The 18,423-nt window shown below is 42.1% G+C and overlaps 1 protein-coding gene across 3 annotated transcripts in view; it reads left to right on the top strand.

Annotated features, from left to right (window-relative positions):
- The window catches only part of Me2 (malic enzyme 2), a 47,191-nt gene extending 29,104 nt beyond the window's left edge, over positions 1 to 18,087 (top strand). For all 3 annotated transcript variants that reach the window (XM_036204400.1, XM_036204398.1, XM_036204399.1), the window contains 4 exons: positions 5,283 to 5,385; positions 14,094 to 14,164; positions 15,164 to 15,262; positions 17,813 to 18,087. In XM_036204400.1, the coding sequence (XP_036060293.1) occupies positions 5,283 to 5,385; positions 14,094 to 14,164; positions 15,164 to 15,262; positions 17,813 to 17,980 (441 nt within the window). In that variant the 3' untranslated portion in view covers positions 17,981 to 18,087. The remainder of the gene's footprint in view (positions 1 to 5,282; positions 5,386 to 14,093; positions 14,165 to 15,163; positions 15,263 to 17,812) is intronic.
- Positions 18,088 to 18,423: the final 336 nt, after the last annotated feature.

Here is an 18,423-nt window from a genome sequence, read left to right as displayed (position 1 = left end):
ACCTTTACTCCCTTCAGATGCCCTTCGCCGTCACCTTTTGCCTGCAGTGGGGCTGGCTTTTGCTCTGCTGTAAACTGGGGCTGTCTGGACGGGATTTCTTACTTTCACCCAGATAGTTAGCAAGTCAGTGCTTTGGGGCCTTGGACACTGTTGCTGTACTGCTTGTCAGTTACAGACACGAGCATATGTGTACACTGTATGCACGCATGTGTGTAGTGGGGTCCCCTAGTGTTCTATGGGATGGTGTTTTCATCTCCACCGGGTAATCACTTCTTCCGTTCTTGTAGATGGTCAAAGTGGCTCCAGGAAATGGAGCTTTCTTTTTCTTTTTCTTTTCTTTTTTTTGTCCTGTGTAATGAACCTGTAGCCTTGCAGATGTGCACATTTAGGCCAGCAAGCTACCACTAAGATGTATTCCTTGGCCCTTGGATATGAATTTTACAGTTCTGTTTACCATGATATGCCTAATTCCTACTTAATTTCTTAAATATATGAATATTCACGAATATATTTGTTATAGTTTTTGTTTTTTATTTATTTATTTTTGGGGTTTTTTTGAGACAGGCTCTCTCTGTGTAGCTCTGGCTGTCATGGAATTCTGTCTGTAGACCTTTCTGGCCTTGAATGCATGGAATCTGCCTGCCTCTGCCTCCTGAGTGCTAAGATTAAAGGCATGTGCACCACCACCGCCTGGCTTGGTTATACTCTCATAAACAAAGAATGTAACAATAGTCTTTATTATTCTCATTACTAACAACTCACTGATAATTTTGTTTTTTTCATCTCCCCAGATGATTTTAAAGATCTTAGATATCATTGAGACTGTAAACACTATATCTCTCAGAAGTTGAGTCTTTTAAAAATAATGATATGTGTGCTGGTAAGGTCGCTCAGCGGGTAAAGGCTTTGCCACTGGCCCTGACAACCTGAGTTCAGTTCCCAGAATCCACATGGTAGAAGGAGGGAACTGAGCCCCAACAGGTTGTCCTCTGACCTCCACCTGGGTGCCTTGGCAGAAACTTGCACACACACACACTCCAGTAAACAAATAAATAAATGGTCAAAGTCATCAACAGGACTGTACCATCTCTAAAATTTAAAAACATACTATTTTGTGTTTATCCGTGTGGGCAGACTCATGCCACACCATGTGGGTGTTGGTCAGAGGACAACTTGGTAGCCAGTGCCAGTGTTCACTATCGTGGGGGTCCTGAGGATAAAAGTGAAGTAGTCAGGCGGGCGGCCCTCACATTCACCCACTGAGCCACCTCATCTCACTGCCTCCGTTGTCATTTTAATACCTATTTGTCCTCTGGCATATCTTTCAGCTTTCTACTGAATCTTTTCCCTTTGTGGATTTTGGGTTTGTTCTTTTGTTTGTTTGTTTGGGGTTTTGTTGTTGTTGTTGTTGTTGTTGTTTTTGAAGCAAACTCTCACTGTGTAGCTCAGGTTGAAACTTAAGTGTCCTCCTGCTCCAGCTTCCCAGGTGCCCAGATTAGAGGACTGCACAGCCACATCTCACTGTTGAAATTTTCTGTCTTTTCATTTCATTTCCTGAATACATAAATTATAGTTAAAGTTTCTGGTTGTAACAAAATCTCCCTTTCTGTAAATCCATTTTTATTACCCCCCTATTACACACACACACACACACACACACACACACACACACACACAATCATTAGTTTGTAATTCTCTGGTAAGCTTAGCTGTTTGTTTGTCTGAATGGTGGGTAGTGTGGATGGCAGGTTTAACAGTTACTTGAGGCTTGGGGCCTTCACCTCTCTAGGGGTCCATTTGGCACACAGTCAGGTAAGGGCTAGGCTTCCATCCCTCCCCGGCTTCTTCCTTCCTGCTGGGCAGCCCCGAGGTATTTACTGAGAACCTTTATCCAAGTGTTCCCTGAGCTGCTGTTTGCCTGTGTTTCCGGCGGCGCCTCCCCAGAGCTGCTCAGGATCTCAGCCCCAGGCTGCTGTGGAGATCAGCAGTCACCTTGAAGGGAAACGCTTGGAATGCTGGAAACAATGGGTCTCAGAGACTTCTTTCTTCAGTCCCCTGCCACCAAGCCCTGATTGCTGTGGTTCTTCTCTGCTGCTTTTAAAACTCTGTAGGACGTACTTCTCAGAGTCACTCCATGGTAACCAGAGGGGACATGAGCATAGAACAGCCTGGAGTGTCACGGCCAGAGCAGGACTTAGAGAATTTGTTCGGTCGTAGTTTCATGTTGCAGATAGATGTACTTAGCATTCCCTTTTTCTCGTTGTTAGAGTGTTTATTCTCTCAGCTGCTTCTGCCGCTGCCACTACTCTGTCAGAAAAATAAATCTTTGTGACTATTACTAATTCTATAATACCGATTGAAATCCTTTCTTTTCAAATCAGCCACAAATCAGCATAAAAGAGTTTTTTAAATTGATCTCCTTTTTTCTGCCCTCCATAAACAGCAGTCACACACGGTACGCAGACAGACATGAAGACAAAACCCGTACACATAAAATTTTACATTTTTAAGAAAATGTATTCTCTTTAGTTGTAAGCTTTTACCAAAATAAAGTGTTATTGTTAGCTTGATTGCTTATCCTATCTATCAGTTTTGGGTAAAATTGATGACTGTTGTCCCCCAAATTAAGCCATTCTCTTGCATAATAAATACTAGGCTCAGATCTAATATATCACCAGCTCTGACATTTTCAAAATAAAGAAACATATAACATTATATATGTGTGTGTACATATATATAGTGTTTTGCAAAGTCCTAAATCAATAAAAGACTGCTCAGATATTTGAGAATTTTATTTTTGAATAATATTGTTGAACTTAATACACATTTTTGGAAAGAACCAAAATTCTCCAAAGAGAATAGTTTGATAAACTAATCAATCAGTTTTAAGATGCAGCTTTTAGGCCAGAGAGATAGCTGAGCAGGTGAAGGCAGTTATCACCAAGACTAGTGTTCTGAGTTCAGTCTGTGTATCCCACATGGACGGAGAGAACAAACTACCACAAGTCATTTGTTTACCTTACCATGTAAATGGGCACACACCACACACAAGTGTGAGAAACTTGAGATTCTCTTCCCAGAATAAAAAGCATGGAACCATTGAGTCATAGTTCATATAAATTCTTTCCCACTGTCACACAAAACTACGGTGTTAAGTTTTGTATTTGCCTCTTACGTTTTTAGTGTTCCTCTTTTTAGGGGAGAAATGATTTACTTGTTCCTCTAACACCCTCTGCTGCTCAGCGAGAAGAATACTCCCTTTTCTGCTGTGAGATGAGGTTTCAGTGTTGTCTGGGCTACCATAGAACACTAGTTATCTTCTTGTCTGCCTCCTAAGCAATTGGGATGACAGGAGGAAATCGTTGGAACAATGTCTTCATGTTTTAATAGCCAGTCAAAACGAGACTGCTGCTGTCATGAAATCTGACCGTGTTACGCTCTGCATGAGGACCATGTAATAACTGTAGCATAAGTGGAAATTACTTAGCATGTGGAATTGTACATGTGAGATACTTATCTGAGCCATTAGCATAGTTAGCTTGCTCCCACACCTAAACTTCGTATCATTTTGAAATGAAATTTTGAATTTGCACTATATTGAAATTACTAAAGTAACACAATGTAACGTAGTTCTTTCAGATTGTCCAACATTACTATAAAGACTATTAGTATTAGGGCTTAGGAACATAGCTCAGTTGGTAGTTTTACCTAACATGCACAAAGCCACTATTAGACCCCCAATATTGCATAAACCAGGTGTTGTGATACATCCTGTAACCCTAACACTCCAGAGATGGAGGCAACTGCTGGATGTTCTAGTTTAAATGACAGTTTGTCTTTCCATTTCAGTTAGTTTCCTGTAAATCTTGTTTTGTTTTGTTTTTGTTTTTCAAGACAGGGTTTCTATGTGTAACAGCCCTAGCTGTCCTGGAACTAGCTTTGTAGACCAGGCTAACCTCGAACTCACAGAGATCTGCCTGCCTCTGCATGCACCGCCACCACCTGGCTTCTGTCAATCATTCTTTAATCTAACTTAATTGGGTATTTAAACATGACTTAACATTAGCTATTCTTGAACATTCCAAGATAGGTTGCCCTGTTGGAGTGCTATTGTGTGCCTTTGTTCTTTGAATTTGGTGGGGCAAGGTAATAAGGTAGACTATTTTTTATGAATTAAATGTATAGCCCCTTTGATCATAAGGGTGTCCAGTTTATTTTGGAAATACAGACAGTTCCATTAGCATCACGTCTCTGTAGACTATTGGTGGAATTATTAAGGCCACTCCATGTAGTTAAAAGGGGAAGTTTATTTTGTGGGGAATTCTTACAACATGAGGGGTAGGTCGCAGAGTCTGGCAAGGTTAGAGGGTTAGTCCGGCGGCGGCGTTCTCTGGAGACTCTGCTTCGGTCCACCTCTCGCGTCCGGCGTCCCCGGAACCAAGAGAGTGAGTTTCCCGTACTTTCGTCTTCTGCTTCCCTCCTCTGCCCCGCCTTGTGGGTGGACCCATTACCGAAGCCTCAGTGGGGGTTGGAACTTCCAGGCCAATGCTGGGATGCCTATCCACTACAGTAGACATAGTACTGAAATTGGATAAAGAAAAAATATGTGCCTTAACAAGGCAGAATGGCAAGCTTGTTCTGTAATAGTAATTATATCCGACGCCCATATTTTAAACTTGGGGGAGGGGATATCATGGTATAATAGGAAAAAACATTGGATTTAGATTTATAAAAATTTGGATTCAAATTTAACTGCTACAAATTTTGGACACGGTATCCTTGAAAATGCCCTACCCTTAGTTTTGCTGTACCTGTTGGTTCTTTTAATCAGTGAGTGGAAGGTGGTAATGAGCAAACGGGGCTTTCAGGAAAGGTGAATGAACTGAGCAGCGCATAGCACGCCCAGCACAGAGCTAGTGGAACAGATGGACCGTCAGTGGTAGGAAATTAATTTTCCTATTTCCTGCTTCATTTATGAGGTCCATATCAGTCTTTATTATTTGAGGTGCTATTTATTAACCAGTTTTGGTTTTATAAAGGAAGTAGAGTGTTAGGGTTTAAAGAGTTAAGCGGATATTCTTCAACTTCATTTGCCTAGGTACTGTGCATAAAATAAGCTTTATTCTAATGAAAGAATTTAGATTAAAGGACTATGTTCTGTAGTAAACCATTTCTTGTTTCCAGGTAATTTAGTAGTCTAACTTAACCGTACGTAGACTTACTCTTTTATGAATTTCCCTGAATAAGTGGCCAGAAAAATTGAGATGATTTCATCTTAACAGGGCAGGTGTCTGTTCGCCAGCGGCAGCCCGTTTGAGCCAGTGAAACTCCATGATGGACGAGTCTTCACCCCAGGCCAAGGAAACAATGCGTATATTTTTCCAGGTAAATGCCATCATGACTGATGTTAGAGATCCGTCATTAATTGCATAAAAAAATGTTTCAGGGTGCTGGCTACAAGCACCAGCTGCTCTTCCAGAGAACCCTGGTTCGGTTCCCAGCACCCCCATGGAGGCTCCCAACATTGTTTGTAACTCCAGGTCCAGGTTCTCTGGTGGCCTTGCCTGGCTTTTGCCAGCACTGCGTGAAAAAAGAGCAGAGACATAAAAAGACAAAATATCCAGACACATAAAATAATATATTTTTTTTAATTTTATAGAATTCTTTCTAATTTAAAGTTGACATTACCAATAGTATTTACAGGAGTGTGATATCTACAGGGAAACAAGGAATTCAGTAACTCTAATTTGCTGTTTCCTTTGAAGATCTGTTCACACTGTTAGACTTTATTATAGAGATAATGTAGAACGTGTCATGAAAATACAGAGGAACAGAAGGTTGGGTTTTTCAGCTCTGGTGGTACTTTTCTTCACTCTCTGATGTAACTGCTTTCGGGTTTTGCCCTTTTCCTGGTGGATACAGTCCACAGGCGTGTCCCTCTGGTGTGGTTCTTCTCAAATGTCTGTAGGTGTGAACTTCCTGCTGTGGGCCATCAGCAGTACAGCAGCATACATCCCTTCCAGTGCTTGCCGCTCCTGCTGCCCACCTGGGGTGTCTTGCATGTTCTCCTGAGTCGTTACCTTTACCTTACAGCAAAGTGTTCTGTTAAAAGTTTACATTTGTGTGTGTGTGTGTGTGTGTGTGTGTGTGTGTGTACACACATGCACGCGTGCGTGCAGAGGCCGACATTGGTGTCCTTTACTGCTCTCTCTGCCTTATTCCTTTGAGGTGTGGTCTCTTCTGAACCTGGAGTTCATGTTCTTTCAGCAAGACCAGCAGACAGCAAACCCCAGCATTCCTGTCTCCATGCCTGCTAACCAGTGCTGTGGTTATAAGCACATGAAAGACAATGCTGTCTTTTTATATGGGAACTGGGATCCAAACTCAGGTCGTCATGCTTGTACAACAAGCCCTCTGAACCACTGAGCTGTCTCTCCAGAGATTATTGTCAGCTTGCCAATGAAGGAGGAAAAAATTCGCATGTTTAGCTTTTATCTTACTCCCTTCAGTGTTGGTTAGTCTCTACACTGTGGAGAGTTTTTCAGCAAGTGTGTGGTGTTTTGTTAATTTCCATGCTTTGTCAGGATTGACTCTGAGTATTCAAACCATTATTATAAAACAATCGTGATTACATAATTAGTATTCACCAACTAGACTGATTTGTTAACTCTAGAACTTGCTGTCGCTCTGTTTTTCTGCAAGTGTCAAGCATGATGCCCCTTTCCATCTCAGACCTCCTCTTCTGCACAGGGGTGCTGTCCCACTCTATCCCGTGTTTCTAGAATATAGCTTTTTGTTTTGTTCTAGTTTTTTGAGACAGGGTTTCTGTGTGTAGCCTTGGCTGTCCTTGGACATCTGTAGACCAGACCGGCCTCCATCTCAGAGCTCTTCCTGGCCTCCAGAGTGCTGGGATTAAGGGCGTGTGCACCACCACCTGGCTTAGAATATATATTTGAATTAGCCTTTAAAACAGGAAAGACATAAAGCTACACAGAGAAACCCTATCTTGAAAAAGCCAAAATGGATTTATAAAGAGTATGTTGTGGGGGGCCATCCCCCCACCCTACTTTCCCCCAGGTACTTGAGCAGCAACAGCAGGAAAAATTAGATAGAAAGATAGCTGGAGAGAGAGACAGAAACACAGGATAGCCTCAGGAGGGCTGGATCCTAATCCATTGGGCCCTGACGATCTCTGCCAAAGGGTTTTTAAAGGAACGTCAGGGGATGGAACAAAAGACACACACACACACACATACACACACACACACACACACACACACACACACACACACAAAGTGCAGACTATCTCAGATACCTGGTAACCATGCACGTGGTCCAGCCATCCCCTAATGCAGCCCTGCTGTGTAAAGCAAGCTCACTATAACTAAGAAACCTTTGTGGGCTCCCACAGTATGTGAAGGCAAGTGTGTTCATACAGGCTCATGATCCTAGCACTTGGAAGTTGAGGCAGGAGAATTATCATGAGTTTGAGGCCTGTCTGGGCCACCCAGCAAGTAAAGGCCAGCGCAGACTGCATAGTAAGACCTCACTAGAAAGACAAAACCTATGAAAATGTTGTTCGTTTGCTAATCTCACATATCTTTGTTTTGAGCTAGTTTCCGTAGTGTAGTGGTTGTCACGTTCGCCTCACATATCTTTGTTTTGTCCTCTCACTGGATTATTTGAGCGAGATCTGTCATTGTCCTCAGGCCTCTCCTTCATTCACTTCTGTAGTAGGAGAGCTTCTCTCCAGCCCCCGCCAAGCCCTGTTAGTCCAACAACCCACTTATAAAATAAACACACAAGACATTCATATTATTTAAACTGCTTGGCCATTAGCTCAGGCCTACCATTGTCTAGCTCTTACTCTTATATTCAGCCGATTTCTATTAATCTATACTTTGCCACGTGGCTCGTGGCTTACCAGTACCTTACATCTTGTCATGGCGGCGGCTGGCCGATTCTCTCTGCCTTTGCCTTCCACTTCCCAGAATTCTTCTCTCTCCTTGTCCCGCCTATACTTCCTGCCTGGCTACTGGCCAATCAGCATTTTATTTATACAGAATGACATCCACAGCACACTTCTGTTAGGCCCGTGGTGGGAGTGGGAAATCTGGAGTCAGGAAAGGCTCCATTCATTTACATAATACAATGTTTTTCTCTCTCACAATATTTGCAGTTTCCCCTTACAATTGATGGTTTCACTGGGATGTGTCTGGGAGTGCAATTATTCCCATTTGCCTTGCACATCTGTGGATGAGAAACATCACTGTAAAAAGAAATGTTTACATGTGAATTTTTATTTACTTTTTCCTCCCATTTCCCTCCTTTCATTTCATCTTCCTTCTGCATGGAGCTTAGTGTTTGATCATGGTTGAATCTCTGTTTTGTAACTGACTTCTAAATCTCATTTTTTCCCTCCTCTGTATGTCTTGTAACATGAGAGGCTTCTGTGGTACTCACTCAGCTTGTGTCTGTTCTGGGTTTCAGTACTTTTAGTGTATTTTCTAAGTTTCTTTAAAGATATCATACATTCCTAGTAACTTAAATATGTATCTAAAAACTGAGTAGGCCCTCCCTTCTCGGCCTTTGGCTAAGACAGTGAATAGAAATCAGACACTTCCGTTTTGTCATCATGACCGCTGTCCTGGGTATCTGGATGTAAGAGAAGCCTGTAGTTGCTTAGCAGCATGTTTATCAGTTCATGGGCTTTAACAGTTTCTTATCCCCAATACTTTATTCTAGACTTACATTTTTCATTTCTTTTTTTATTTTTACAGTTGAGGATTTTTTTCTCTGTCATTGGAAATCTTTCTTTCTTTGTGTTTATTTCCATAAATTTCTGTTGATCTTCAGTTGCCTTTTTATTTTTTTACTTTTTGCAATACTAAGGATTGAACCCAGAAGCTCATGCAAGATAGACTAGTGCTTTACCAATGAGCAACATCCCGGCCCATTTAGAAAGATTGTATTGAGCAAAACGGGGACCTGGCATGAGTTCCTTTGCCACATGTTTCTTCTTCCCCGCTTGGGTCTTCCCTAACGAGCTAGCAGCAGGCAGTTGTAAGTAATGCCTGGCACATTATTACCACTGTCAGTGTCAACAAGGTGTTTGTTTAACCTGTGACCATCTAGTGCCTCTGTTTTGTAGTGCCCCTTTCTCTTCATGTTGTTGTGGTTGTCTCTTGAGAGCTAGCATCTGTAAAGACACTCCTCTACCATCAGTGATTTCTTTCCAGCATTTGGTAGTGTTTTAAATTGCCCTATTTTACCCAGCAGTATTTCTATAGCATAAAAATTTGAGAGCCAAGAAGAGAATATTTTGCTGATTTTGACAAAGCAGTTCTTAAAATTGTATTTGGCTTTTTTAAAGATTAGGTTTTGTTTTTTGTTTTTTGTTTTTTTTTTTTATGTGTATGAGTATCTTGCCTGCATGTATATGTATACAACATATGTGCCTGGTGCTCATGGAGGTCAGAAGAACGCGTCAGATATGCTGGGTGGGTGCTGGGACTCAAACTCAGGTCTTAGCCCTATGAAGAGACAAGATGGAAGTTAAAACAGACCCACCAATGGGAGATTGTCTCAAAGTCTTATAAAAAGAAATTTAAAACTCAAACAATAGAGTGGTACTTGGGAGGCTGGGGCAGGAGAAATATGATACATATTTAGAAAAGATTAGAGGGCCCGGAGAAAGTGCTTGCTGCTTTTGCAGAGAGCCTAGGTTCAGTCCCAGAACCCACATGGCATCATACAACCATCTGTAACTCCAGTTCCATGGGATTCAATGCCCTCTTCTGGCCTCTGCGGGCACCAGGCACATACATGATGCACATACATACATTCACACATGCAGGCAAAATACTCATAAAATAAAAGTAAGTCTTAAAAAGGAAAAGACATACAGATAGACAGCCTTCAAAGATCAGAAGCTGTAGGCAGAGTTTTCTCATCCCAGCAGCTGCTTCCAAATTACCCCACAAAGGCTTATATTAATTTTAAATGCTTGGTCAATAGCTCAGTCTTGTTACTAGCTAACTCTTACATTTAAATTAGCCCATATTTCTAGCTATGCTTTGCCATGTGGCTCATGGCTTGTTACCTCATTTTCTACACATCCTGCTTGCTCAGTTGCCAGTTAGCATCTCTTGACTTTCTTGACTCTGTCCTTCCTCCTCCCATCATTCTCTCTGTATCAGGCTGTCTTGCCCAGTCTCTTCTTGCCCTGCTATCGACCAATCAGTTTTTTATTAACAATGAGTATAATCCACAGCAAGAAGCCAATAAATAGCATATTGACTGATAAGACATGGGATTCTGGGTCAAGATCAACGAAAAGAGAACTTGGAAAAGTGTCCAAGGTTTATAGCCCCCCTTAGCACTAGAAACACTCACTGATCAGGAAATAAACAGCCAAGAGATAAGTTGTATTTGTCCTTGAGTGTTGTTTTAACTTCAACACAGTGGCAATGCCAAAATGTACAGCTATTTCAGCCAGCAATTGCAACTCGGCAGTTACTGACCTGCTTTTCTGGCAGCAGCCTAGCGCGAATTCTGTTCCTGCGGGCACCAGCTCTGTTGCTGCCACTAAAGGGAGCTTTCACTAAATCTCTGTGGTTCTGTTTATAAATAAGTCTCGAGATTCAAAGGCTGGGGTGAGAACCTGGGAGCTCAGAGAGGATGAGTAGCAACCAGCTAACCCTTTCTCCTTGCTGGTGTCTCCAAAAGACCTGTGCTTCTGCTTCACCAAACCAGAAAAGGCTGTACCACTTCAAATCCCTCCCTGCTACTTCCTGTGTCTCTCTGGTGCTCTACGATTACTTCCTGTCAACTAGTTGCTAACACAGCCTCTTGACCCAAGGTTAATTTTATTTAATTAATGCTGATGCAAACTTGGGTTCGCAGTATAATTAAGTACCCCGCAACACTAGAGGAAGGACAGTGTTGACAATTGTCCAGGTATGACTCCTCCCCTTATGAATGGCCACCTACACTGGACCGAAACCCTACAGGACTGCCCCTGGGAGTGGATTGTGGTTTATAGCTGTGGCTGGTCTGGAAAAATCCAGCCTTTGCTCTGGACAGCCAGTGCCTGGCAAAAGCAATCAGAAGTCTCTGAAAACACACCAGTCCCCAGGTTGTTTTTCTAAAGAAACATACGAATGCAACTCTTGTTTGGAAGGAAAAGGAGCCGTGCAAACTCCTGACAACACCAGCAGATGCCACAGGACAAGAAGACATGTTCTGGTCTATAGAGAAGACAAGTGCCATAACACAAACATGATTATAGCAATAAAAACAAAGCTTCTGGACGCTAGTCAAAAGCATTAACTTCTAGAATTGAGTAACAGCAATAATCTAATGGGTGGGTGAAGAGTAGACCAGAGCAGGTGACTGGAGGGCACTGCAGAAGAAACTATAAATGAAACAGTCTAAAGGGAACATATGGAGAAGCAAGGGAGAAATAGACCTTTAATGGTCATTGTTAAATCCTGGAAGACAGGGAGAGTGGGAATGAAGCATAGGCAGCCTTGTGGGCTGCATGGCCAGGAATGCCTTCCAGTGTAGCTAGGGAAAACCTCTGTGGGGGAGACAGGAAGTCCCTGTCTAAGACCCTCACTGTGAGGCTTCAGAAAGTCCCAAGAAAGAGAAGTCTTGACAGCAGCTGGTGCAGCTGTGGGAGCCACATCTGATTTCTCAGTATCGCTGCAGGCCGGCTGCGGGCCTAGAGGCAATGTGAGTGCTTGTCGCTTCTCAGAAATACTGGCCAACTAGAATTCATTACACAGTGACAGTATCGCATGAGAATCGGGGCAAAATGGAGACATTTCAGAAATACCGAGAACTCACTGCCTGCATGTTTATATGAAATGAAAGGACAGGAAGTCTTGTTCCCTGGGCCAATGGAAAACCGTCCCAGAAGCTCAGGGATGTAGGAGGGAATGGAGAGCAAATCAAGTTGTAGATGTGCAGTTAAAACACACTTGTGTAGACAGCAAAACAGTGATGCAGTATTTCAAAAAAAAATGTATCGAGACAAAATGCACAACAATGCATTCTCTGTTAAATAGACTTGACCTGTTAGGAGGGATTTGCCTTGAATGGCAGGAAGATAAAATTTAAACTAATGGAAATTTTTGGTGAGGATACATGCTATAAACTTGAGGATGATCACTAGAATACTAGAAACATTTCCAGTCAGGGAATATTGAGGGATAAAATGCAATAATTAAAAAAAGAGGGGGGAGGAATCATAGATTGGGCAAGACAAATATAAGACCAAACACTAGCTGTAGCCTTCAGCACTTAAGTGTCTGCATTAATGTGAGATAGCCCACTAACAGAGGAAAGGGGGAGAGGGGGTGTTAAACTTTGGGGCTGGAGACATGGTCGGCAGCTAAGAGCCCCGGCTGCTCTTCAGCACTGTCATGTAAAAAAAGTCTCTCATAAAAAATTAAAAATGGTTGATATCATAAGGGACCAAAGCAGTGTTTAAACAAAAACGGACATGTTGGAAGAAAGCAAATCTGTGGGAAACGTTTTTGAAAGAACTATAAATATCCTTATAGAGACACTGTATTTCAAAACAAGATAGGATTTCAAATTAGAAAATAACAAATTCTTGAAAATAAAGTTGATAGCAGAACATTATAATAAAAAAAGTTAAGGGAGCCACTTAAAAATAGAGTTTGGGACAGGAGATAGCAAATGAATAAAGTTAGGTGTCAGCTCCAGAGGTACAAGTTCAGAAAAATAGAAAATTCAGGACAAAAGGGGGGGTGAGCAAGTGGTGGAGGTGGGGGGGGTGACATCAAAGACAAACATTTCCCCGAGTGGAAAAGCATGCATTCAGAGGGGGCTCACCACAGAGTTCCAGACACAGTGGGTTTGAGACCATACCCAAGACACAGTCATAAAATCAGAATCAAAGATCTCCATGCTTCCAGAGATGAAAAGACAGTGCCCAAAGCTGGAAGCTAGGAGATACAGAGCTATTCCTAAACGTACATTCTAAGCCCAGAAGAGTGGAAATAGGTGAGCACATGTTTTCAGAATTGCAGCGTTTCAAAAATTAAAAGATGTATTTCCCATCAGCTATTCTCAAAACACTGCGGGAAAATCTGTCCTGCTAGAAAAAGAGGGTAACAAAAGGCCAGGAAAGGGAGTTTAGTAAATGGACTCAGAGAAACACAGACCCTAAGTGATGGGGGAAGAAGCAGCTGAGCAAAGCAAGCTGCTGCTGCAAAGGTTTGTGCCAGAAAACACACAGGGCACCAAAATACAAAAGGTCAGGCAATTAAAGACAAGTTCCGAGATGAAATAATGTTAATTAGTAAAGATCACAGTGAAGGGGGAAACAGAACGGTAAACTTGGGGAAAAAAAACGTATACGGAAGGGGATATGGCCCCAGATATGGCCCCAGCACAGCATTAACACGGCCTGGACTGAACAGCGCTTAGAAAGCCGTACTGTAAACAATTCTGTTTTTGTCCATATTGGGAAGAGAGAGAAGCTGGGAAACAGCAAGAGGGCAGGGTGCTTGTGTTTAACCAGGAGGAATCAGGTCTCTAAAGCTCAAAATTGAAAGAAAGTATCAGAGACTCAAATGGCTTGAGCCTGCTTTGTTCTGTTTCCTTAGAGGTTAGTCAATGCGTGTGCGTGTGCGTGTGTGTGTGTCTGTCTATCTGTCTGTCTGTCTGTCTGTGTCTGTCTGTGTCTGTCTGTGTCTGTCTGTGTCTGTCTGTCTGTCTGCACCCCACCCCCACCCTCCCTCCCCGGGTGTGTCTGTTTCTGTCTACCTTGCTCTTGTTCTTTGGCACTGGGAGTTGAAGCAGGCCTGACACAAACCCCCGAGTACTCACTGTGTTTATAAGTGTAAAACAGTTGAGAAAGCCACTTCTAAAACGATTTTGTTAATGAATGAGAAGCAGACATTGACAAGATCGTTCGCTTTCACTTTGGTTTGGTTTTGCTTTCTCTGGGGCTGGGAGTTAATTACCGTGTATTTCGTTTTCTCAGTTGTGGAATTCAGCCTTCTAAAATTTGAAAAGTGCCCTTATGAAATAAATAAGCTGTGTAATGTGTATTCTAGGTGTGGCTTTAGCTGTTATTCTCTGTCAAACCCGGCACATCAGTGACAGTGTTTTCTTGGAAGCTGCAAAGGTAATGTTTTAAATATTGCTGATTGTATAAAGTATGGATTATAGAGGTGAATTGATCTTAAAAACAGAGTGGGTTAACTATCCTTATGAATGAAAAGGAAGTTAGCAATTCATTTCTTTTTGTCTACTTTTGTATTATGTCAATTTTTAAAATTATAACTTTTTTGAGACACCTGATTATAAGTTGTGAATCAGTTCATAATTCTAGCACTTGTACCTATGTCTCGTGTGTGTATATGAAGGTGACAGAGCACTCATGCCCTACCCTGGGTCTCATGTAATCTGTCATTTGAAGGTAATACTATGACAGCATAGACGGTGACAATGACGTTAAAATATAACTCCTTCCATATTCTTAATGGAACCCCACACTTTCAGTAGGAATTCGGAAGAAGTCACATTAACTAGTGCTGATGTGTATTTTCTTGTGTGAAGCAGAACATGTCATTTGGTTATTTATTTATTGCTGAACAGTGAACAGTGTTGTTTTGGTTCTGATGTGTTTTGGTGGGGGCTTTTTTTTTTTGTTTGTTTGGTTTTGTTTTTTGGGTAGTTTTTGGTTTTTTGAGACAGGGTTTCTCTGTGTAGCTTTGCACCTTTCCTGGAACTCACTTGGTAGCCGAGGCTGGCCTCGAACTCACAGAGATCTGCCTGGCTCTGCCTCCCGAGTGCTGGGATTAAAGGTGTGCACCACCACCACCTGGCTTGGTGGGGCTTTTTGATTTTATTTTTTTAGACAGGCTCTCATCATGTACTGTCACAGTGTAGACAAGGCTGTCCTCAAACTCACACTCACAGGTTCACCTGCTTCTGCTTCTGGGTGCTAAGATTAAAGGTGTGTCCCACAATGCCCAGCCTTGAGGAGCAGTTTTAATTTCTATATTGGTTTAATGTAAGAAATAAAAATTCTGCTGTCCATAATTTTTTGTTTCTCCAATGCTTTCTTCATTTTACTAGATTCTTCTGTTTAAACAAAAGTATGATGCTGGTTTCCTTTCAGGCCCTGACAAGTCAATTGACAGATGAAGAGTTAGCCCAAGGGAGGCTTTACCCGTCACTTGCTAATATTCAGGAAGTTTCTGTTAACATAGCTATTAAAGTAAGTAATTTGTGCCATCTTACATAAACTCTAATGACATTTTCTTGTCCTAGAAATACAAATGCATTAGAAATAAGTTCCTAATATTTAGAAGGATTTTTTTTTTTTTTTTTTTTTTGGTTTGTTTGGTTTTGTTTTTTGGGTATTTTTTGGTTTTTCAAGACAGGGTTTCTCTGTAGCTTTGGAGCCTGTCCTGGACTAACTCTGTAGACCAGGCTGGCCTCAAACTCACGGAGATCCACCTGCCTCTGCCTCCCGAGTGCTGGGATTACAGGCGTGCGCCGCCACCACCATTGCCCGGCTAGAAGGAAATTTTATGTGATACATGTTCTGATGGTTTTGTTTAAGAAGGGAGTGATGTTGCCCAGGCTATGTCCAAATGATCCAGTGAAGGAGACCTGCTCTACGTTACTGTAGGATTGTGAACCTAGGCTTGTTGCACCTCTAGCCCGGGAAAGGGTGGGAATCTGCTTGCTTCAGAGTTTAGCTTTCCTTTTGAAGAGAAAAAGCTCAGGAAATTATGCATGTCTTTGTAGCCACAAGAGCCTGCAACCCCTGACCACCTCCTCGTAACACAGTGGCCGGCGGCGGTGGAGCGTTGTGCATCACCAGGACAGGGCTATTGTGTGTTCACCAGCTTGCTGTCTCCAGTCACCCCTGCATGCCTGCATGACCAACTGGGGCTCTTATCTGATGGCTTACTTTTAGCCACTTGTCAGCATGTCCGAGGGGGAAATGCCAACGTGAACTGCTCTGTTGCTGGGCCTCACAGATTAAGGCACAAGCTCATGCTCACAAGTTTTAGCTGCCTGTTGTTACCTGCGCTGTGAGCAGTGCCCCGTCTTCCCTTGAAGAATCCTGTCCCTCCTTTATCAGAGGTTTTTTCCTTTCTCTTTTTATTGAGATTATTTTTATTTTATTGTATAAGTGTTTTGTCTACATGTATGTTAAGTATACCACATGGTGATGGTGCCCAGGAAGGCCAGAAGAGGGTATCAGATCTCCTGGAACTGGAATTGCAGGCAGTTGTGATTCACCATATGGGGTGCTGGGAACTGAACCCTCCCCTCCCACCGCCCCCCCCAACCACCCCCCCCTCCTTCCCAGAGCATCAAGTGGTTCTAACCACTGAACCATTTCTTCGGCCCAGAATATTAAGTTTCTTTGTTATCTTATATTCTTTTTTGTTGTTTTTTGTTTTGTTTTGTTTTTTTGAGACAGGGTTTCTCTGTAACTTTGCACCTTTCCTGGAACTCAGTCTGTAGTTCAGACTGTCCTCGAACTCACAGAGATCCACCTGCCTCTGCCTCCCGAGTGCTGGGATTAAAGGTGTGTGCCACCACCTGCCTGGGCTTTGTTATTTTATATTCTTATCTCAGCGGATAGGCCTAGGAATTTTAAGAACCTTTAGTTTATTCAACTCTTGTGATAGAATTCATTTTTTTTCTGCAGTTTTACATTTTAATCAAAAGTGAACATTTTTTTCCTTTAAGAGGATGGCACTAAAAATGTAAGAATTTAATTAGGATAAGAATTTGTACTGTATCGAGCTGATAATTTAAAAAATGAAAAAATATATAAGAGTTTAGAGTTTGAGAGGAACAGGTGTTTAACCCACTAAACATCATATCACAAATGGGCAGAAGCATCAGAATTGCCTGGACTGCTTGTTGACAGAGTCCTGGGCCATAGGACCAGGCTTTGGTCATAAGAGGCAGTTAGAGATTTGGGGTGAAGCCCAGGATTTGCATTTCCAAGTTCCCAGATGATGCTGATGCTCCTAGTCTGAGGACTGTGATCAGCACTGGTATGAACATCTGGGTGCCATCTGGATCGCCTAGGAGCTAAGCACTGTTTGTGTATCCCAGCAGTATCTCATATGTAGGAAGGAGCAACTGTCTAGAACCAGGAACAGGAAGTTTCAAACAGGAGAACTTGCATACACAAAGGTTCACAAAAGAACATGGTACAGATCAGGATTCACTCTGAAGGCAGTAGCAGCCGTGGAAGGGTTGAATCGGCCTTACGAACTTCAAGAGAGTGGCTCACTGCAGCCAGGTTTCTGGATGTGTCTGTTCCTTTGTCGGTTCTAATTTTTTTGGGGGGCTGGGGGGTGCATACATGTTTAAGATTGCATTTTGCTCTTTGGGGCAGTCCTGATTAGGAAGTAGAGTTGCCTAAACAGCACAACCTTTCAGCAGGGCTGTGGGAATGGTGACTGGTACATACATCACTTGCATGTAGATGAACCTGTTAGAATTTCAATTTATTTGTTGAATTTAGAGAAATACTATATTTCTTTTCTACATCAAGAAAGGTGAGCAGAACATATCCAAGTTGTCATGAGGTGACAGATCATTTTTATTTTATCTTTCAAATTTTGCATAATTTTAAAATAATTTGAAATTAGTCAAAGTAATACTATTTTATATTTTGGAGAAAGAAATGTGCCATTTTTCTATATTTGCGTCTGTGTGTTGTAATGCTATTTTAGTTCTCTGATAGGTTAACACTCGGAGCCTAAACACAGTAATGCTGTTTATTTTCCAGGTTGCAGAATACCTGTATGCTAATAAAATGGCTTTCCGATACCCAGAACCTGAAGACAAGGCCAAATACATTAAAGAGAGAATATGGCGGAGTGATTATGTTTCCCTGCTGCCGGATGTGTATGATTGGCCAGAGTCTTCATTGAAGCCTCCTCAGATATCAGAATAGACGCTTTCCCATTAAGACGCTCCATGCTGCGGGGAACCACTATTTTTAGACAAAAAGATAACATTCTCAGAGTTGCAGTGTCATCTGTGTGTTATTCCTCCACACTGCTTTGCTTTTTTTTTTTTTTTTTTTTCCTTCTGTGAATCTCTTTGGGAACAGATATGTTGAATATACTATTAATGCCCACCGCGCCCACAGTCCAGTACTACGGATGCTTTAGTTCTTTCTGATGGAGGTCGCCCCGTGTGCTCCGGTTTGAGCCTGCCACGGTATTTTTGCTGTTACATGAATGTATCTTTCACTTCCACTCAGTACCTCAAGGGCTGTGGATATGAATACAAAATGTTGAGAAGAAACCAAAATTTAACCTAACTCCAAAGAAAGATTGTCAGCAGCTAAAACTTCTTTTATATATGCTTCATTTTACTCTCATGCTCTGAAAT

Source organism: Onychomys torridus, chromosome 13, assembly GCF_903995425.1.
Source record: "Onychomys torridus chromosome 13, mOncTor1.1, whole genome shotgun sequence".
NCBI classification, from domain to species: domain Eukaryota; kingdom Metazoa; phylum Chordata; class Mammalia; order Rodentia; family Cricetidae; genus Onychomys; species Onychomys torridus.
The sequence above is the reverse complement of the archived record's forward strand: the minus strand, read 5'-3'. Positions and strand labels throughout refer to the sequence as shown.